Source organism: Carassius gibelio, chromosome B1 (assembly GCF_023724105.1).
Source record: "Carassius gibelio isolate Cgi1373 ecotype wild population from Czech Republic chromosome B1, carGib1.2-hapl.c, whole genome shotgun sequence".
Taxonomy (NCBI): domain Eukaryota; kingdom Metazoa; phylum Chordata; class Actinopteri; order Cypriniformes; family Cyprinidae; genus Carassius; species Carassius gibelio.
This window is the reverse complement of record NC_068396.1, coordinates 31512357-31531630: the sequence shown is the minus strand read 5'-3', so window position 1 is coordinate 31531630 and position 19274 is coordinate 31512357. Positions and strand designations below refer to the sequence as shown.

At 39.3% G+C, this 19274-nt stretch overlaps 1 protein-coding gene across 1 annotated transcript in view; it reads left to right on the top strand.

The window, feature by feature from the left end:
* pkd1a (polycystic kidney disease 1a) overlaps positions 1–19086 on the top strand; it is a 73908-nt gene extending 54822 nt beyond the window's left edge. Inside the window, exons 29-48 of the mRNA XM_052546043.1 lie at positions 1968–2138; positions 2246–2389; positions 3124–3331; positions 4584–4710; positions 4892–5008; positions 6320–6369; positions 6612–6811; positions 6934–7006; positions 7654–7769; positions 7869–8071; positions 8172–8366; positions 8709–8848; positions 9656–9786; positions 10534–10654; positions 10901–11026; positions 11801–11975; positions 12086–12373; positions 13955–14089; positions 14598–14918; positions 15500–19086. Coding sequence (XP_052402003.1) covers positions 1968–2138; positions 2246–2389; positions 3124–3331; positions 4584–4710; positions 4892–5008; positions 6320–6369; positions 6612–6811; positions 6934–7006; positions 7654–7769; positions 7869–8071; positions 8172–8366; positions 8709–8848; positions 9656–9786; positions 10534–10654; positions 10901–11026; positions 11801–11975; positions 12086–12373; positions 13955–14089; positions 14598–14918; positions 15500–16651 — 4193 coding nt within the window. The 3' untranslated portion in view covers positions 16652–19086. The remainder of the gene's footprint in view (positions 1–1967; positions 2139–2245; positions 2390–3123; positions 3332–4583; positions 4711–4891; positions 5009–6319; positions 6370–6611; positions 6812–6933; positions 7007–7653; positions 7770–7868; positions 8072–8171; positions 8367–8708; positions 8849–9655; positions 9787–10533; positions 10655–10900; positions 11027–11800; positions 11976–12085; positions 12374–13954; positions 14090–14597; positions 14919–15499) is intronic.
* Positions 19087–19274: the final 188 nt, after the last annotated feature.

Here is a 19274-nt window from a genome sequence, read left to right as displayed (position 1 = left end):
CTGTGACGCCAGCACCACTTCTTCTATCTTATCATAGACATCTTGTAGACTTGATATTTCATCATCTTTCCGACCTGAGCTAAATTTAGTTTAAAATAAATTAGAATTGACTTGTGCATTTGAAAAAAATATTTACTCACAAATACTAATTCTGTACCTTCTTTTCCTCTTGCTGCCTTGAAATTCTGTGAAGTCGTGCTCTGCAATGGCAAATACCTTGCGGGCATTTTGCTTCCAGTAGATGGATCCGGAGTACGTGGAGGTGACATGCCATGAAAAATTGTCATATTACTTTTGATGTTCAAAACAGATTAAAAATGCTGACAAATACGCACCTTTAGTTCCTTCAGAGTCAAGTATCTCATTGCCCTGGGCATCGGTGAGAATTACAGGATCATAACTGCCAAGAGCATCTTGAACTTTCCCAATAATGCCATGTACTGTAGCCTCACATTCCATGAAATGAACTACCACCATCCTGCTTGGCCTCAGTTTGCCGTTTACTAAATCAGCTATGTAAATGGATCTGGAGACATGCACATGACAAATTCAGAATTGAATTTCTCTTTCACACACACGCGCACACACACACACACACACAGCAGCTGCAGAGGGTGGAGTATTGCGTGTAAAGGAGAAACGCTGGGAGGCTGTTGGGGTTGAGAGGGGTGTTCCTGGGGTGAGATCCCCTTTCTCCACTTCATCCCCATGGACCTCATAATGCCCACGTGCAGTGAAGTCTAGGGCACTGAAGTAACCCGACTGTGCCGGGAAAATTGCTATTCGAATCTGTCAAAGACAGAGTCTGCGATGAAACCTTAAAAACAATAGCAAGGTCAAGGTTAATAACCACAACTCCATGTGATAACACCACTGTCTTTATGACTGATTTATGGCCGAATTTTTTTCATTTCATAATTGATTACACTTTGCCAGTATCTACACGGTTTGCTTACATTTATCTGTCCAGCATTGATTAGCTCATTTTCTCTTATTGATTTTTTACTGTAAAGCTAGTTTGAAACATGTAACGTTAGTAGGCTAATAAAGCTGAACGAAAAAAAGTTACCGTGCATTTCGAAGATCATGTGTTTTTTTCTCTGTAAACTAATAATACTGATGTTTGTACTCACCTGAAAAATTCGACCTTTCTTCTCCGCGCTCATGTCATCGTCCTTCAACGTTACCCCTTTGCTTCCTTGAAAAAGAACGTACTGCTCCATCTTTTTGCTGAATTAATCCTGCACGTGTAGTGGTTCACCTTAAAGTGGCGACGAAGAGGTCATCAAATAAATGTTCTGGGTAAACTCAAATAAAATGCAAGAATCAAAAATTGCATTTTTGTAAAACTGAAAAAATAGTTGTATACCAATAATTTGATTTTCATTTATAAAATAATTTTAAATAAGAAAATTTACTTTGTTTGTGGTTAATCTCTCCATTAACTTGAAAACAAATATAAAGAAAATCACATGTTTTTTATATAGTTGTTAAAAAAAGAAAAACGAATGGACGCAAAAGTACACGAATCATTTAGTTTTGTTATTTTAGTACATGGATTTAAATTATATTAAAATTCGAAATCTTGCATTGACCACAAAAAAAAAAAAAAATAATAATAATAATAATAATAAATATATATATATATATATATATATATATATATATACATATATATATATATATATATATACATATATATATATATATATATATATATATATATATATATATACATATATATATATATATATATATATATACATATATATATATATATATATATATATATATATATATATATATATATATATATATATATATATTCCCTTTGTTTTTTGTTTGTTTTATGGTCTTGGTCTTAGTTAGGCGCTGTCTGAGGCTCGTCTGTTTAGTCTCATGATTAGAGCGATGGATATTCCTCACTGAGTGACTGTCAATCACTGAGCTCTTTCTCTCCGCTGCAGGAACCACGGCTCACGTGGGCATCAGTCTTCATGGCAGTGAGAGCCGCAGTGGACACAGACACCTGGACAGTGTCGGAGCGTTCACTCGAAACAGTCTGGACATCTTCCACGTGGCCTCAGACATCAGCCTGGGCAGCGTGCTGAAGATCCGCGTGTGGCACGACAACAAAGGTACTGAAGCGATCGGCATGAACAACACCAGCAGTGTGGAGCGGGCAGATGCGTCAGGATAAACCTGTGTGTGTGTGTGTGTGTGTGTGTGTGTGTGTGTGTGTCAGGGCTGTCTCCTGCATGGCTGCTCCAGTACGTCCTGGTGAAGGACCTGCAGACGGCCAGCAGTTATTTCTTCCTGGTTGAGGAATGGCTCTCGGTCGACAACGAGAAGACGGACGGCAGGGTCGAGATAGAGGTGGAGGCCTCAGGTAAAGCCCCGCCCCCACAGATACAACCTGTTGTGATTGGTTGGAGCTGGAATTAGATTCTTAAGATCATGAATATTCCGAGAAGGAATAAGGGCAGGAACATCATAGTGCTTTAAAAAGAGGAAATCAAGTCCTTTATTTTTCTGTTTGCTCATAATGTTTGTGAAGATTAACAGTAATGTGTTGCTTCTAATAAGAAGTTACATTAAATTGTTCGTTTTAGTGGACATTTAACCTAATGCAGGCGCCTTATATCTCCAAAATGAAAAACTAATTGTATTCACCTAAAATACTGGATACAATTAGGTGCATTTCATTGACAAATCATATATATATATATATATATATATATATATATATATATATATATATATATATATATATATATAAATGTATAATTATTTTAACATTAAAAATGTATAAAACAAAATAATATTAAAATAAAAGAAATTGGTAACATTTTAACTCAAATTAAAATTTTTTTTTTTTTTTTAAAATCCAAAATTTATTGTGTACAAATAAAAAATACTACTTTTAAATTATAGTACATAAAGTAGTTATCCCAGCTATGCTCAGTTGGAGCAGGATGTTATATGGGTATTATATACTAACTAGTTAGCCTACGTAGTGCAGCAAGTGTTCACTTCTGCCTCATGCTCCATTAACACATCACTCACTGTGCACTAATGAGTGAACCAGCTTGCTGCTGCTGACTCTGTGTTTCCTGTGTGCAGAGGAGGCGGAGCTACACGAGTGGCCGCGGCTGCTGTCCTGGGAGCTGCAGAGGGCCGTGTGTGAGAGTCACGTGTGGCTGTCACTGTGGGAGCGTCCTCCGCGGAGCCCCTTCACACGGCTGCAGCGGCTCACCTGCTGCACTCTGCTCATTCAGCTCTGCATGCTGGCCAACGCCGTGTGGTTCGGCACCGTCTCCTACAGCAACAGGTGAAGTACAGTACAGTATAGTACAGTATATTATAGTATAGTACAGTATCGTATAGTACAGTACAGTACAGTATACTACGGTATAGTACAGTACAGTATATTATAGTATAGTACAGTATAGTATAGTATATTACAATATAGTATAGTACAGTATAGTACAGTACAGTATATTATAGTGTAGTACAGTATAGCATAGTACAGTATAATATAGTATAGTACAGTATAATACAGTACAGTATAGTATAGTACAGTATAGTACAGTTCAGTATATTATAGTATAGTACAGTACAGTATATTATAGTATAGTACAGTATAGTATAGTATAGTACAGTAGAGTATAGTACATTACAGTATATTATAGTATAGTGTAGTACAGTACAGTATAATACAGTACAGTATATTATAGTATAGTACAGTACAGTATCGTATAGTACAGTACAGTATACTACGGTATAGTACAGTACAGTACAGTATATTATAGTATAGTACAGTATAGTATAGTATATTACAATATAGTATAGTACAGTATAGTACAGTACATTATAGTATAGTACAGTATAGTACAGTATATTATAGTATAGTACAGTATAGTATAGTACAGTATAATATAGTATAGTACAGTATAATAGAGTACAGTATAGTATAGTACAGTACAGTATATTATAGTATAGTACAGTGCATTATAGTATAGTACAGTACAGTATATTATAGTATAGTATAGTATATTATAATATAGTATAGTACAGTACAGTATATTATAGTATAGTACAATATAGTATACTACAGTATATTATAGTATAGTACAGTATAGTATATTATAGTATAGTACAGTATAGTATAGTACAACAAAGTATAGTACAGTATAGTTTAGTACAGTACAGTACAGTATGTTTTAATACAGTATAGTATTGTATAGTACAGTATAATATAGTATAGTGCAGTATAATATAGTACAGTATAGTATAGTACAGTACAGTAAAATATAGTACAGTAAAATATAGTACAGTATAGTATAGTACAGTGCAGTATATATAGTATAGTACAGTACAGTATAGTATAGTATATTACAGTATAATATAGTACAGTACAGTATAGTATTGTATATTATAGTACATTATAATACAGTACAGGACAGTATAGTTTAGGAGGTATGGTCTGATGTGCTCATGATAAAGCAGTGTCATGTGTATGGTGAAACAGCAGCCATCAATTTACTGTGCAGTTCTATTGTGATGTGTGAGCGTGTGTTTAGCTCTACGCCGGTGTCTGCGCTGGTCTCGGTGAATGCAGAGACGCTGTGGGCGGGGCTTGTGAGCTGTCTGCTGGTCTATCCCCTCTACCTGCTCGTCTTCTGTCTGTTCAGACTCAGCCGCAGTAAGGTGAGACACACACACACACACACACACACACATACAGTAGTGGCCTGAATTATTAGAACACTAGTATTTTCAACAGTTAAGAAATGGCTCTGATCATTTGGGCCACCACTGTATGATCATCTAGAGACATGACCACAGCGCAGTGGTAAATGAATGTTGTGTCTCTGTTGATGACGCTCAGGTCTCTGTGGAGCAGCTTCCTCCTCAGGTGGACCAGGAGTCTCTGGAGATCGATGACTTCCTGGATAACTCGCTCACAGGAAGCTCTTTTCTGATGCTGAATGGCATTGCTGGAGAGGTACAGTATGTTCAAATACTGTTGGAGAAGTACTGGAGTGTGATTTCCACAAACAAACCACTGCTTACTAACTGACCAAAACTATTATTTTTATATTAACTTATTTGATTATTTATATGTGATTTTTATTTGTTTTTGAATTGGTTAGAAGTAGATTTATATTTGTTGTTTATATTTATATTTGAAGGTATTTTATAATGCTTAATTAGCTAGTTAGTGTTACTGTTAACAGCCTGATTAGTACAGTATTTCTGTTCATTTCCCTTTAAGAAAACATTCTGGTAGCATTCTTGTATTTGGTCTTTTATGTATTAATTCATATTTATATTATAAAGTATTATGTTTATATTTATTAATTAATGAATAACTTTTTCTTCATTTTTCTATTTATTTTAAAAGTTTATTTTTATATTTTGCTCTATTTTACATGTATATTTCTATCTGTTCATTAATTTTTCACACATTTCTTAATGAAAAAAATTTGTGTTTGTATACAGTACATTTACATTAGACTTTACTTTACTTTATACTTTATTGTCAGACTGTGTCTGAAATTTTTTCTTGCATAACAGTATTTATGTTTACAACAACATTTAACATACAATCTACATTGACATTCACTCCAGCAGTACAATTATACATTTCATACAACATTTATACTGATTACACTGATTAATGAGTTTCATTAGACTCATATTGTAGTAAATTATTCTGTTTTGGATTGTTAAAATAGCATTCATTAAAAGCAGCACGTAGTTACAATTATAAATACCTTATTTTACGATCCAAATAATGCATCATTGTTTACCTGTTGACAGCCTCTGTGAGTTTAGGGAGAATACAATATATGCATTTGTATTTATTCTGATAGAGACTCTGAGAGATGTTTTTCTCTCCTACCTTTCATGCGGTGCAAATTGAAATGCGCTTGCCGAATACTTTGTTTGCATGCTCCAATTGATGCACAGAAACACAAAGGCCGAGAACAACCTTCACGAAGACCTTCTTATCAATATGTTTGTTAGTCATAGCTGATTTGAACGTGCTGCAGTTGAGTCTGTCACAGCCGTCACCGAATGTCACATTTACAGGTTTTTAATTTTTTTATTCAAAACATGATGAACCCACTGACGAGAAGCTCCATTTAGACTCCAGGTGTGAACCGAGAGGGGAGCGAATGTGAAGCACAGCAGCATGAGCTGATATATATATCTATATCTATAAACACGTATCCAGAGATGAACTGAGATGAGTGTGTTGTGCTCCTGCAGAGGAATGAGCTCACTGCTGTTTCTCTCTCTCTCTCTGCAGACGTACTCAGAGGAGACCAACATTGACCTGCCCACGCCGTCCACTAAGAGGTGAGCATGAGGTCACTGAAGCACAGCTCATTAAACACAGACCTGCAGGACGCAAAACATCCTGTCCATCCGACACACACTGAATGAAAGAGTGAAAAACTAGCCTAACTGAGCCAGAATCAACAAATGACTGAAGTCGATCTGTTGTTACTCTTAACTGAACCTATTAATACTTGTTCTGGTTAGTTGAAATACAGTTGCAATAAAATCAAATATAATATTAAATATAATCTCTGCTGTAGTCTTCAGAGGTGGAGCATTCCTGACTGTGATTGGCCGGATGTGTTGACCGACTCGTCTGTGGAGATGGGGCCGGTGTTCCCGCCTCGGCTCAAGAGAGGTCAGGGCAGCAGACATCTGGGTGTGGACATTCCCTTCAGTCCCGACGAGGAGGACACTGTCTGTGACAACAGCCACAGGAACAAGTACTTCTCCTCCTCAGGTGACACACTGGCCTCTTCTTCACTTCTTTATTTTTGGATACTTTGAAGTTAAGAACGTACTTAGTGCACGTGCCAGAAGAGTAGAGCTGGTTGTTGATTGGATGCTGGCTTTGATTGACAGATGAGGATCTAATCAAGCGCATTCTGGCCGATGGACAGCTGCTGTCTCAGACGGACAGTGACATGGGAGATCTGTAAGTCACCGCAGTTTCTCATCTGTACTTCAGACAGTCTAGAAACAGGGCGGTCCTTTGGGCGGAGCAACTGGTGCGGTCACACCTAGTCCCGCCCCTTTGAGATTAAAAAAAATACTTCATTAATATTGACTGGGGTAGTAGAGTCCATAAAATTAAATTTTCAGATAGAAATAATATAAAGGACATAGAATAATATAAAGCATATATGTGATTGAAATATATGTTTTTTCCTTTTTTTTTTGTCTTTCATGAATTATGCATTGATCAACTTTCAAGTCCATAAACGCCTCATTAAGAAGTCTGTTTAAACACGTTTTACAGCATATACACTATCGGTCAAAAGTTTTTTGTGTGTTTTTTTTTTTTTTTAAGTCTCTTATGGCTGCATTTTTTTTAATCAAAAATACCGTAAAACCAGTATATCATTTTGCGCTCAATTATTAATAATGATGCATACTATTATTATATGTTGAAAGTTTTTGCTACTTAATTGTTTTGTGGAAAGTGTGATACTTTTTCAGGATTCTTTGATGAATAGAAAATTCAAAAGAACAGCATTTGTCTGAAATATAAATCTTTTATAACATTATGAATGTCTGATCAGTTTAATGCGTCGTTGCTGAATGAACGTTGTTTGTGTTTAGCTCCAGTATTTTCGGGGATAAGACGGAGGTGATTCTACTGCAGAAGATGAATGAACCTGTTCCATGTGGAACATTTAGACGAGACCCTCCCAAAACTGCCTTCACTTCACGCACAGGTACAAACACACACACACACACACACACACTTCTAAAACCACTTCTATCTCAGAAATAGCTGAAGTCTTGCGCGATGTGTGTGTGTATCTCTGTCTCAGTGGTGACAGATGTGTGTAAGCCCAGGCCGTTTCCTCCTCTGTGTGGATTGGCTGCTCTGTGGGCCAGCTGGGCGGGGCTTATCCTGTCCAGCAGCCTATCAATGTGGCTGGGGCGGAGTTTCCGCGAGGGCGTGGCTCTGATGTGGCTCATCTCCTGCATGGCCAGTTTCTTGTCGTCATTCCTCATTCTGGAACCTCTGAAGGTACGTACATGCACAACAGCAGTCTGCACACCTAAACATAAGCCTATGTGTTTTCAATGCAGCTGTGTTGGCTGATTCTGCTGTGTGTGTGTGTGTTCAGGTGTTGTTGGAGGGCGTGTATTTCTCTCTGGTCGTGGGTCGTCTGAGAGCCGAGGAGCAGGATGTTCTGGTGGACTGTCCGCGCGTAGAGAGAGTGGTTCAGCGGATCCCGCGCGTCAGGCCTCCACAGGGGTTCGCTCTCTCACAGGCCCGAGAGGAGGCGCGCAAGGTCCGCCTGCTGCACACCATGCTGAAGGTATGACAGTCATTTCAGTCAACAGTGAATTAAGGCTTCAAAGTTGTCATAACCCTTTGTTAGCTTCAAAATAGCTTCAACTCCAGCGTTTGCTCCTGTAATAAACCCATTGAGGACGTTTGTCATGGCTGACAGCCGCCATACACACTCTGCTCCATTAACATCACTTTGTGATTGCCAGGTCGTGTTTTACGACTCTCGGACACAAAGGAGAACTCTGATTGGCTGTTGGACTTCTTCTCATTAGACTCTCTGAACTGTGATTAATGTGTGTTTCTCTCAGCGGTGACAGAGCCGCTCGTGAATGTGAAGGATAATAGATGTTTTGTGTTGAACTGACAGGGTTTCCTGCTCTACATGCTGTTCCTGCTGCTGGTTTTACTGCTCAACTACTCAGACTCGACCAAAGACGCCCATCGCCTACCACTACACACTCAACTGCAGGAGCACTTCCTCACAGAACACTTCACCAACATCAGCAGGTACCACACACACATATACACACACTCACTCATTCACTCACACGCATGCATGCATGACACACACACACTCACACTCACACTCAGACACATGCACTCACACCTATGCACACACATACACACACTCACATGCACACTTGCACACAAATACTCACACATACACACACACTTACACAGACACACACACACTCACTCAATCACTCACACACTCACACGTATGCACACACATACACACACTCACATATACACACTCACTCACTCACACATATACACACATATACACACACTCGCTCATGCACTCACGCACTCACATACACATTTACTGACACACACACACTCACATGCATGCACACACACTCACTCACACACACTCACTCACACACACTCTCACATGCATGCACACACACACACACACACACACACACACACACACATACTCTCACACGCATGCATACACACTCACTCACTCACACACACAGATGTAGCTCTTTGATCATTACACACTTATTGTCCAGCAACAAACACAGGAGCATGTAGACTAGAGTTTTGTCTTGTTTCTCTTGTTCACCCATCTGTTGGGTCACGCAGTCAGTCCGACAGAAGTGTGTGTGTGTGTGTGTGTGTGTGTGTGTTGATGTATGAGATCAGACAGAGGGAGGTGAGCTGACAGTGTGTTGATGTAGTGTTTTCGACAGGTGGCTGCTGTTTCACACCATGAGCCTCTCTGAGCGTCACAGCCCGTTTGTAACACACACACACACACACACACACACACGAGTGTCTCTAACTTGTCTGATCCTCTCCCTGCAGTCGTGAAGATGTGTGGGCGTGGCTCACAGACTCCCTGTTACCACGGTTACTGGACGGACCAGAGCTGATGGAGAAGACGGGCAGCCTGCTGATAGGCCGACCCCGCCTCCGTCAGCTGAGAGCTCAGCCAGGTGCTCCACCACCACATCATTTAATTACAAGATAGATCTTACTCTAATCAGTTACAGTTACTGAGAAAGATCTGCAATTCAATTACAGTTACTTATGAAAATGTTAACCATTACAAACGGGTTACATCTGAAACATTTTCTCACACAGAGAGATTGGATTTATTTCTTTGCCAAATTGCATTGATTTCTCTAAAACCTGACACACCAATGTTTCAGGAGATTAGGACACATTCTTTTTCAATAACCGTTATTTTTCCTATTTGGGTTTATGCATATGCTTTTATTTTTTAAATCGTTTTTTGTTGTTGTTTTTTCATGAAGCCATAACTTTGCAAAAATTTGATTTCAAAAACAGTATCATAGCTATGAATACTATTTCTTGTTATGATTTGCTAAAGCAGGGCTTTAAAATTAAACTATTATAATCTTAATTCAAGTGATGAAGGATTTGGACATCAGTGTGGAGTACTACTGTCTGTAAGGTTAAACGTCAGCTTTAAATGTTTCAAAATGATTAACAAAATTAATAAATAATAATTTACATTTTAAAAAGTAATCAAATGTAATCAGTTGCATGATTAAAGTAATTGAAATATTTATTAAACTAATTACATTTTAAATAGGGTAATTTGTAATCTGTAACCTGTTACATTTCCAAATTAACCTTTCCAACACTGATGCAATCTTAGGAAACGAATAATAAAAGCACGAATCACTCATGAACTTTGACCCCCATCTGTCTTCCAGAGTGTCCTATCATTGGATATTTCCCAGCAGCCTCGTGGTTTGGGTGTGTCCCGGCCGGGTGGGCGGAGTCAGCCTCAGGATTGGTGCAGAACTGGAGTATCAGTACAGCTCAGAGCAGTGGGTGAGAGTCACATTACACATTTGTTTTATTTTTTCAGCCTTACTGGAAATCCCAGGATTCATTACACAGGAGAGTGAGTTGAATCTCTTGGTTTATTGTTCTGGAATACAAGGGTCATATAAACTGGAGGAATGAATCATGCCCCAGGCTGATCTTGAATCATGTCTTCTGGTTCAGAGGTTGTCTTTGTTTTCTCCAGCGCATGTCAGTGAGATTCATGCAGGTCTGATGTGTGTGTGTGTGCAGTGTGTGGCACTGGGGGCAGGTGTCTGTCTACAGCAGCGAGGGATTCGTGCAGGATCTCAGCAGGACCGTGCAGGACTCCAGAGCTCTGATCAGACAGCTCAACACACACCAGTGGCTCGACCCGCTGTGAGTAACAACTCACACACAGACACTGATGTAGAAAGCCAATGCATACTTATCAGTTAGTGAGGAGATGCTCAACAGAAGAAGGAGGAGGAGGAAGAAGTTGTTTTATATTGTCTATTTATTGCACACTCATTTGCACCACAAAACAGGAAATTGATCAATTAAAAAAAAGAACAACAGCTGGCTTCTAAAAGCTGAGCTTAAAATGTATTATCAGTTATCAGTCGTGAAATGATTACCTAGTGAAAATAACTTAAACAAAAATCATAATTGCTAGATTATCAAATTATTAATTTAATATTTTTGAATAAATGTATTATTTTTTATTATTATTAATTAAAAGCAAAGAAATAAGCAAAAAAATGCATAACCATAATCTTTTCATGTTCATTTTTTTATATTATATTACATTAGATTAGACGATGTAATTTTTATTTGTTTACGCAAGTCATAATTCATTGCTTTATTTAAAGACTAAAATATATAAATATTTAATTATAATAATAGAATATAATTTTAAATAGATATATATATATATATATATATATATATATATATATATATATATATATATATATATATACAACTTTTTTGTAAAACATGTTTTATTATATTATATTTTATTTCTTGATTCTTTATTATTGATTTCTCAATTATTGCATGGTACAAATGTTACTACAGTATTTTATATTCCAGTAGTCTACCTGACTGGAGGGAGCGATACTGAGAACGACTGTCTTCTGACGACTGTCTTCTTTGTGTGTTTGTGTTCAGGACCAGGGTTTTATTGGTGGAGTTTCCCCTCTATAACATCAACACCGATCTGCTGGCCGTCTTCACGTTCCTGCTGGAGTTTCCTGTATCTGAGCATGCTCAGTTGAGTCTGGACCTCAAAACCTGCAGCCTCCACACTCTCCGTCAGGGCATGGACCTGCCCATGTTCCTCACGGTAACATCAGCCAATCACTAAACACTTCTGAAAGCTGATCTGACTATTTCACTTCTTCATGCTGTCAGAACAAAAGCAGATGTTCGTTAAGTTCTTGTTTTCTCTCACAGATCCTCCTCCTGGTCTTCGTGATCTATTTCTCTGTACGTGAGGGCACGGTTGTTTGGAAACAGGGGCGTGGCTATTTCCTGCGTTTGTGGAACATAGCAAGTTTTTGCAGTCTGCTGTTGGCGATTTGTGTCGCCTCGCTCCACCTGAGCCGCTCTGTACTGTCCGCCCACCAATGGGGGTCATTTCTGCAACAACGGGACACTTTTAGGGACTTCTTTCCTCTGGCTCAGCAGAACCAGGTTCTGACCCAACTCAGTGCAACTCTGCTCTTCCTGCTGATTCTCAAGGTGAGCGCATGGGAATTAAACCCATAACTCTGGCATTGTTAGAAACATGCTCTACAGTTGGAGATGCAGAATGCCAATCCTTATAAATTAATAAAGTGTGTAGCAAAGTCTCTTCTATAATTTTTTCCAAGTGCTTATAAATATGGAATAGTGTGAGATGGTGAAGTAGGTGAAGTTCAGAACTGATAGCTACAAGAATGAACCACTGTGCCCTTGAGCAAGGCACTTAACCTCAGGTTATCCTGCTAATTATTTTGTTCGGGACAACTATATGAATGCTAAATGCACATCTGCAAAGTTCTTCTCCTGTACACATCAGGCCAGACATCACTAAATATTTAAAGGTTCTGTATATAATACTGACAGCTAGCAGTCCTGTCCAAATTCAGAATATTGGAGGGAGTTGTTTCTCCTGCCCTCTCCGAATCAGGCTCGGTGCTCTTGCAGGTTGCCAGATTGAGCACACGCAAGAAGAACGAGAGCAATTAACAATGGAAGGTGATGAGCCTTACGCTGTACGCTGATGAGTTGATCTGAGTCTTAAAATGCTCATAGAGATTTTCAGATGGATGCTGTAGCTTTTTAGGTTGGTCAGAATCTGAAGTTCATTTGCTGACTTACATGGCTGCGTGACGCAGTGTTTTCCGCCAACTTGCAACCCGGTGTGTCAAAATACTGCTGGGTAAATTGGAAGTAGGTGAAATCACAGAGACCAAAACAAAAACAGACATTCTGACACAATGCATATTTCAAAGTAGAATAACTGCCTGTTGCGTTGTTTCTCATCAAAACAAGGTGTTTTTTGTTGTTTTTTAGGGCTGTCATGATAAATCGATCAGTGGCAATTCATGGATCGGTTCTGAATGCATCGCAAATTCTCTCTGGAATCGATTCTGAGCTTAGTTTTTAACAGAAGATGGCCCTTTTTAATGTAGTTTTAACCACAATCTCAAATGCTCATGAAGAAGACCGCTTATGCATTCAGTAAACACCTCTCACTGTAAAAACCCTTGTGATTAGCTTTAAACTTTTCAAACTTTATGAATTATAATTCTATGTTCAAGAGTGTGTAAGGACAGTTTGTAGAGAATGGATGTTCCTAATTCATGCAGTACTATCTTCTGTTAAAACCTAAGCTCAGAATCGATTCAAGAGAGAATCATGACGCATTTGGAAAATCTCAGAATCAATGCAGAAATTCACTATTCGCGATCATAGACTGTATTAAAACATGGACGTAGTGTCTGCGACGTCACCTGTAGACACTTGAGTGCTTTTGAAGCTCAAAGTGGGCGGAGCTTCAAACACTGCGTGTCACTCCCAGATAATCGAAAGTGGGCAAAAAAGCGGGAGCTGGTTGCTGAAACCATGCCCACCTTGTAGCTCAACACCAGTGTCAGCAGCAGCAATCCACCTGTCACTCAAGTGGCCACACCCTTAGCAATGCATTGATTTCCTCAGCCCTAGCATTTCTATGCATTAGAAAAGTCAAAAAATTTAATAATTCTGCAATAATTAATAATATGAAAATACAAACCGGTGAGACATTATTTAAGACTCCCCTCATGTCTATCTTTTTAGGCATCACACCAGCTGCATTTCATGAGAGAATGGGGTGTTTTCGGGAGAACGCTAAGGAGATCTTTCTGGGAGCTGCTGACAGTTGCAATCACTCTACTCGTGTTCCTGTTGGCATACTCACACACCGGACACCTGGTTAGTACACACACACACACACACTGATGCACACTGTCTGCAAAATGATTTAAACCACATGGACAGCACATGTCAGACTGTGATTTATCTGAACTGAATGTCTGTCTCTTTTAACTATGTACATAACTGAGTGTACAAGGACCTTGATTCTGCCTGTATTACAAATTTCCTAGTCAGGAATGTAAAACTAGGCATGCTGAAGTGACCTTGTGTATTAACTGGGTATTGTTATTAGTTGTTTGTTAAGCCAAGCATCACCATTGCTGTTACGCATACATACAGAGGGATTTGTGCAAGCACACAAAACTAATGTATTAAACATCAGGGCATAGCTTCTTCCACGCTGTTTGGTGTCAGATCACGTGGCTTGTTAAGGAGAGGTGTGCTTTTCATTTTTAAAAAAGGTGCAAAATCCCGTAGACCAGATATTCTGGATTTAGTCCAGAACAGTATTTATAAAATAAAAAAGCAAAATCTTAAAACAAGTATTATCTTTTTTCCCCTCTAGCTTTTCCACTCTGTCATGGAGGGCTATGGAAGTGTTAGCTCTACCTGCTTGAAGTTACTAGGCTCTAATGGGCGTGGACTGTTGTCGTTGCGACCGGACAGTGGCTCCTCCCAATGTACTGCTTCCTGTTTCATCTTCTACATTAGCTTCACTCTCCTACGACTAGTGTTGTTGTGGCTTTTGATCTCGGCATTGCTAAGGAACTATCGTCGGGCGAGGGCAGAACTGTACCGTCCGGCCGTTGACCTGCAGGACTACGAAATGGTGGAGCTGTTCCTGCGACGCCTCAAAATGTGGATGGGGCTCAGCCGTGCTAAAGAGGTCTGTGTTCTTCCGTAATACTCAAGATTCCCTGCCCTTTTGTCTAATGAAAGGTGTTACCAATGTAGCATGTCAAGAATTAGGTCTTCTAACATGCATCTGATGTATTTATGAACTCAGCGTAGGTTTATGGAATCACAAGTTGATGTTTTTTATCCAAGGCACTTTTACCAAAATTGAATAGCTCAGTTATCCACTGATCCCATTTTCCCTTCCATATATTGATAGTATATTTGTAGAGGTCTTTAATCCCAAGCAACTTGCAGAGTAGAAAAGATTCACCCTGAATTACAAAGTCTTGATAAAGCTGAATCTTAGTAACTTTGGGTTTGGCTAAAGCTTAGGGTGAGTAAATGGTTGCTGGTAAAACTCTCCAAAGAATGAACCATGAGCTCAATTCCATGGGATTGTCTTTATAAAATAATTCAGTAAATTGCTTTGGATTAAAGAGTGCTTGGTTCTTACTGATACTCTAGTATTGTTGAATCACATGTCCTCCAGATTAAACCTTCATCGCATACCTTTTTACTTTAAATTACCACCACCTTCTCTTGACCCACTATGCCTTTCTTCACCAACAGTTCCGGCACAAGGTGCGGTTTGAAGGTATGGAGCTCCCTCCTTCACGTTCCTCTTCAACTAGTGACTGCAAGTCCTTGTGTCTTCCTCCTCTGGACACTCCTGAGGCTCCCCCAACTCCCGACAGCATTGACGGAGGGTCTGAAGCCTCCTGGTGTCCCACATCCAGCAGCCCTTGCAGTCTGGCTGAGGCCCCAGGTCTAGGACTTGGCCTCACTTTAGGTCTTGGGGTGATAGTTGGAGGCCAAGGCTGGAAGGAGAGAGCTGAGATGGAGGCAACTCTACGCAGAATCCTCCCAGCATTCGATGCTTTGCTTCTGCAGCTGGACCGGGTGACCCACGCCACAGAGGAACTGTATCGAACAGAGTGTCGCCTAGAGAGACTGCTGAGGAAGAGTAGAGGACGGGGCAGAGGGGTACGCCGCCACAGAAGTCTTGAGTCTGCAGGACAGAAGAGACAAAGATACAAGGGGACAGACAGGAGTACGCAAGTGGCAGAGAGTAGCTTATCTCCACCGAGAACTGTAATAAGTGCACCTGCATCTGAGAGAAATCCTCACAAGAGAGATCGAAGATCAAGGAAAACAGAGAAGTTCCCAAAAACCACAAGTTCTCTTCCCACAACCCCCAATAAGATGGACTTGAATCCCCACAGGACCGATAGTCTCCAAAAGACTCAAGAAACCCCTAGTACCATGGTGGCAGATGTTGACAAGACTGAAAAAGACCCTCGTAAGGTGGACTCGGGTCCCCTCAAAGCAAGTCCACCTGAGCGGTACAGTAGTCAACCAAAAGTCCCAAAGGCGAACAAGTCTTCTCATAAAGTGAAAGGAACCAACAAGGTGGACCCAAATTTCCAAAGGGAACCTGAGGTTGCTGGCTGTGCCAACAAACCCATTCCTACCCCTGTTCCCACTCCATCATCCACTTCCTCAACTGCTCCTGTTTCTGCCATAACTACCCCTGTACCGATCCCTCGTTCCCATGAGTGGATTTCCCCCACCAACAGTGAGAACCTTCCCTCCAGCATTTTCCGGCACCCTGCACACACTACTACGAATCCCACCCGCAAACGCAAGCACAAACCTCCCCCACTTAAAAATAAGGTGCACCCCAACACAGACAGACCTATCTCAGGACACCCCAAACCTTGAGACCCCAAGGTTTCACCAGTCAGTCCATAAGTACAGGCAGGGATTTGGAATTGAGTTGTAAGGCTTAGGAACTCGAGGAATGTTGAAGCTCAAAGGTTACAGCATTTCATGAAGAAAGGGGGACCTGGTGACAGCAGGTTTTGTAACCAGGCCCTCAAGAAGAGCGAAAGCAATACTAGTTGCTTAAAACGAAATAATACACCATAGCATTAAGTTCCAACCCTCAAGTCTTTTGATTTGTACAGCCTTACTAAAAGTCTCAAGATGGAAACTGGGTGCAGGTCACCATGGTTTCTACAATCCTCAAGACGTTCCAGTTAATGCAAGTTTCCCTTTTCCTTCCCCAATTGCAGTGACCTCAAGTCCGACCTCTTGACCCTGGTGGTCAACTGGGTTGAAACCGACAAGAGCACACCTTTTGCTGTCGCAACAACAAAACAAACTCTTGGAAGAGACAATGAAGGACTACAACAGTATGCCTGTTGATGCAGGATAGTTAAAGCTTGATGGTATTTCTTGTACAATGTTTTTAGTTAGGTTCTTTTTTGTGTTGTTAAAGGAAGCTATCTTAAGGTCATGGGTATATGTATCGCCCATTGATGCAGAATAGGCACTGCTTAATCAAAAAGGGCTCACACTGACAAAATCGCACACATACAGACATAAAAACACACCCAGATTGCAGGTACATATTTGATGCCATTACATGAATATAGAGCTATGCTTCGAGGTACTTATGCATAATTCATGCTTCTTAATATTATGGCATTTTGCGAAAAACATATCAGAAAACATATGAATTTGTACAATTTACCCACCTACACTTATACACTCACACTAACATACTTCTGAAGAGGCCATCAGGGTGCTAAACAACTAGTAATCCTCAGGATTTCAAATATATTTCTCTGACATAATTGCATGTCAGCTCCATTCAGAGGTTTCTCAGAGCGAAATGGACCAGAGGGCGAATGAGAGAAGAAGGAAAACTGAGAGAAGGGAAAGCTTGTCAGAAAGTGTGAATTTAAAGGGAGAATCTAAATGTGGGATAACGTAATAGTAGGACATGAAATGTTGGATGAAGTAAGTAAAAAGACAGAATTAAGACAAAGGTACATCCCTCATTCAAGCACAACTCCCAGAATCCTCTGTATGGGGATTTGTTATTCCAGCAGGTAAAAGCAATGTTTCATAAAGCCTTATTATTGTTAAGTAGTTTGTTAATGAATGAAAAACCAGCTTGTGATAAATGGAAGTATGTTTGTTGCTGCCTTCTATGATGTTTTGAAATTAATTTAAAAAGCACTTTGTGTTGATGTTATAATATGAATGATTGTGACGGCATCGGTGTGATTTAATTTGAATGTGTTATGGAAAATGTTTTGCAGAAATAATAAAATAAGCTTGGTATGAAGATAAGAGATAATTACAACAGCAATACTCTGCGTATAATTTTGTCAAAGCTTGCAACTCAAGTAACAAGAAGTTAACTCAAAGTTTCTTTTGAACTTAGCACTTTATTTCAATGTCCAGCTTTAGTGCTCTGCCATATTTTAAACTAGTATGTACTAACTTTCCAGAACTATTCTCTTTGAGTATTATACACAAGCTACATCAGGATATTACAATTCATTTTCATGTATTTTTTCTACAATGTGTTTTACGATGTCTTTTGTGAAGTATTAAATCATTGTTTACCGTGACGATTCTCAGGGACCTTCTTTTTAAAAACCCACCCAGGATTTGATTTCTGTTTGTTTGTTGTTTTCCACTTTAAACAATACATGTATTGAGGTCTCGTTTATTGAAATTAATGTAGTTTAGAGTGATGATTTGCTTAAGCACTCGAAAATATCCTCTACAGGGAGTTTTGATTCTGTCAAAGGTCACTTCCACTACAGTAATGTTCTTATTCAGGCCGTTCCAGATGAGGTTTAGAAAGGTCATGATTATCTGTACATATTGGTGTGCCCTGATGTAAATATTGTATTCGAGTTTGAATGCATTGTTTTAATCTTGTTCTTGTTCAATCATTTCACACAAATGCTTTGGCCAAAGGAAAAAATAAGACCAGAAAAGGGAATGAAAGCATTGCTATTTTCAATAGAAATGCACACGGCACAATCAGTCGTTTTAAAATATAATGGCTTTTTAGTTCTTTGCAAGATAGTATCGCCATTTAAATATTTATTACTCTTTAGCAGAAGAAAAAATCATGTCTGTCATTTCAAACCAGTCACGAGTGTCAAAACATACTTGCATGCGATATTGTAAAGTCTTATTTTTGTGGTATTAAATGCTGAAGGTACAGTCATGTGTTGATTTCAAGTTTGACATTGTGTGTCGAATTGTGTTGTTGTACTTGTAACGCTGTAGCACTTCGCTTTACATGCTTTTGCACTTGACAAAGTCAAATAAAGAATGACAGCTGAGCATCCGTGGTTCCTGTGGGGCTTCAATTCAAGATACTGATTCAAATCACAACTTTAAATGTGTACATTAACAGGCATTGAGTGTGATGCATGATTACTTACCGAATTAATTACTGTGATCTACATACATTTAATATAGGCTATAAAATAATTATATATAAAACAATAGTGGTAAAAAGAGTGAAAGTAGA